The sequence below is a fragment of the Bidens hawaiensis genome, unplaced genomic scaffold, assembly GCF_021521415.1.
Source record: "Bidens hawaiensis isolate Kalapana, Puna unplaced genomic scaffold, B.hawaiensis_p1.1 tig00040055_1, whole genome shotgun sequence".
NCBI classification, from domain to species: Eukaryota; Viridiplantae; Streptophyta; class Magnoliopsida; order Asterales; family Asteraceae; genus Bidens; species Bidens hawaiensis.
In genome coordinates this window covers 58,847-60,731 of record NW_027497056.1, presented here as the reverse complement: position 1 = coordinate 60,731, position 1,885 = coordinate 58,847, and the positions used below count along the sequence as shown (strand labels likewise).

General features: G+C 34.5%; 1 protein-coding gene across 1 annotated transcript; it reads left to right on the top strand.

Moving 5' to 3' along the window:
- The first annotated feature begins 329 nt into the window (after nucleotides 1–329).
- On the top strand, nucleotides 330–1,593 carry LOC143591779 (putative nucleoside diphosphate kinase 5). The gene is made up of 5 exons (XM_077071880.1): nucleotides 330–366; nucleotides 512–755; nucleotides 969–1,076; nucleotides 1,148–1,257; nucleotides 1,389–1,593. The coding sequence occupies exons 1-5, from the start codon at nucleotides 330–332 to the stop codon at nucleotides 1,418–1,420; spliced, it is 531 nt and encodes a 176-aa protein (XP_076927995.1). The 3' UTR covers nucleotides 1,421–1,593.
- Nucleotides 1,594–1,885: the final 292 nt, after the last annotated feature.

The following is a 1,885-nucleotide window of genomic DNA, read 5'->3' as shown; positions in this document are numbered from 1 at the left end:
CCACATGATGCCTGATTAACCTTCCGCCACTTTTAACGTTATTTTCACGAGATTAGTAAAATAACGTCAAAATTAGTGCAATTTTACTTTTGCCCACCCGAGGGTTCACACATATATACATTATATGCACGCACCGCAAGCAGGGCGATTAAATTAAAAACATAATATGGTTAAAGATGAAGGACCAAACTTGTAAGTTGAATGGATTGTGTTTAAAAGACATGTTTACCCTTACTAACACATGTAACTCATGCTTTAAGTGTTGTAAATTACTTAAAAATGGGTGTCTTAATTTGCCCTTATTTGGTGTATTATATATAGTATAGATAATGCGAGCATCAAGGATTCTATACCAGTTAACAGCTTGCAAGTATTTGAAACACACATGAAAGATTAGTTGTATGTTAAGTGTGAATATTTGTATGTCAAAAGTAGCATCTCTTCCAATTCCATTATATGTTTTTTTTTCCGTTTTGTTTTTCTCTTTTACTGTACGTTTGATGATTTACAGACCTACACGGTTTATATAGATCATTGGCAACTGCGGATTTGGAAAATGAGCGGACACTAGCTATAGTGAAATCAGATGGGGTTTCTGGTAAGCATAGCAGCTCGATAAGGAAGATTATTCTTGAATCTGGCTTCATCATCCAAAGCGAGGTTACACTTCACCTTGATGAAGATAGTGTGAGGAGATTTTATGCTGAGCACTCAACAAAGAGTTTCTTTTCAAACCTTGTTAAATACATGACAAGGTAGTTTTTTCTTTTAATATCATCACATTTCTGTTTTTGAGAAAGTAGCTATAATCTAAACAAACTGTGTCTTAATCTTTGAAACAAAAGACTTTTGTTTCTTGGCAATATCTTTTTAGTTGGTACTAATAAAATTGATAGATAATGTCTATGTAGCACTAGTGTGTCCTAATAGCACAAGGAAATTAGTACACCATATCTTTATGTTGTTAGCGGGCCAGTCTTGATAATGACTCTGGAAAAAGTTAATGCTATAGCTGATTGGCGTACTCTTATTGGGCCGACTGATGCTCGCAAAGCTAAAATTACTCATCCGGACAGGTTTCTTGTTCTTTTCTTATGATGTTGCATTCAAGCCCATTATCATTTTCTAGAATTGTAATGTTGTGTAGCATAAGAGCCATGTGTGGGGTGGATTTAGAGAGAAACTGTGTTCATGGTTCGGATTCACATGAGTCAGCAGCAAGGGAAATTTCATTTTTCTTCCCTGATTCAATTCCAGGTGAAATTTCTTACCAAAGTCTTGATTACATTTTTATTTTTCTTATTAGTTAAACATAATAATCATTGTGAATTTAACAAAGTTTATTTTTACTGTATATGGTGCTAAATGCTAATTGTATCACACAACAGAAGGAACTAGTCTGAAGCATGATGAACTCTGAACCGTAAGCATTCATTGATGCTGTGAAGAGCCCGCCCTGTATCCTTGGACCGTCATCAATGCTATTTGGAACCACTGGCCGATGACGTGCTTCAGTGTCACCATTTAGTTCCAAGTTTTTAATATTCTTAAAAGAGAAGTTGGTTTAATATTATTACTTTGGTGTTTGGTCTGTTAGAAGACTTATAATCACATCCTTGTACGTACAAATGCTGATTTAAGACATTTATATATTTATGAACTGAAGGCCTGGTGGTTTTTGGTTTGGTAACTTGTCATTACTGTGACTTATGGTCGTTACTCGTTACTAATAAAGTTGTAACATATTCTTATCCGACTATTTAGGTTCACAGCAAATAAATAGAATTGTACTTGTAATAGAAATGATTGGGGGTGACAATCTTGACCCAAACAATTTCAAATGGGTCAATTTGGGTTGTTTTAAAAATTTAATGGGTTGATTTGG

Coding starts and splice junctions, on each gene's coding strand:
- LOC143591779 (XM_077071880.1), top strand. CDS start 330: ATGCGAGCATCAAGGATTCTATACCAGTTAACAGCTT. Junction 367..511: donor TCTATACCAGTTAACAGCTT/GCAAGTATTTGA, acceptor GATGATTTACAG/ACCTACACGGTTTATATAGA. Junction 756..968: donor CTTGTTAAATACATGACAAG/GTAGTTTTTTCT, acceptor TTATGTTGTTAG/CGGGCCAGTCTTGATAATGA.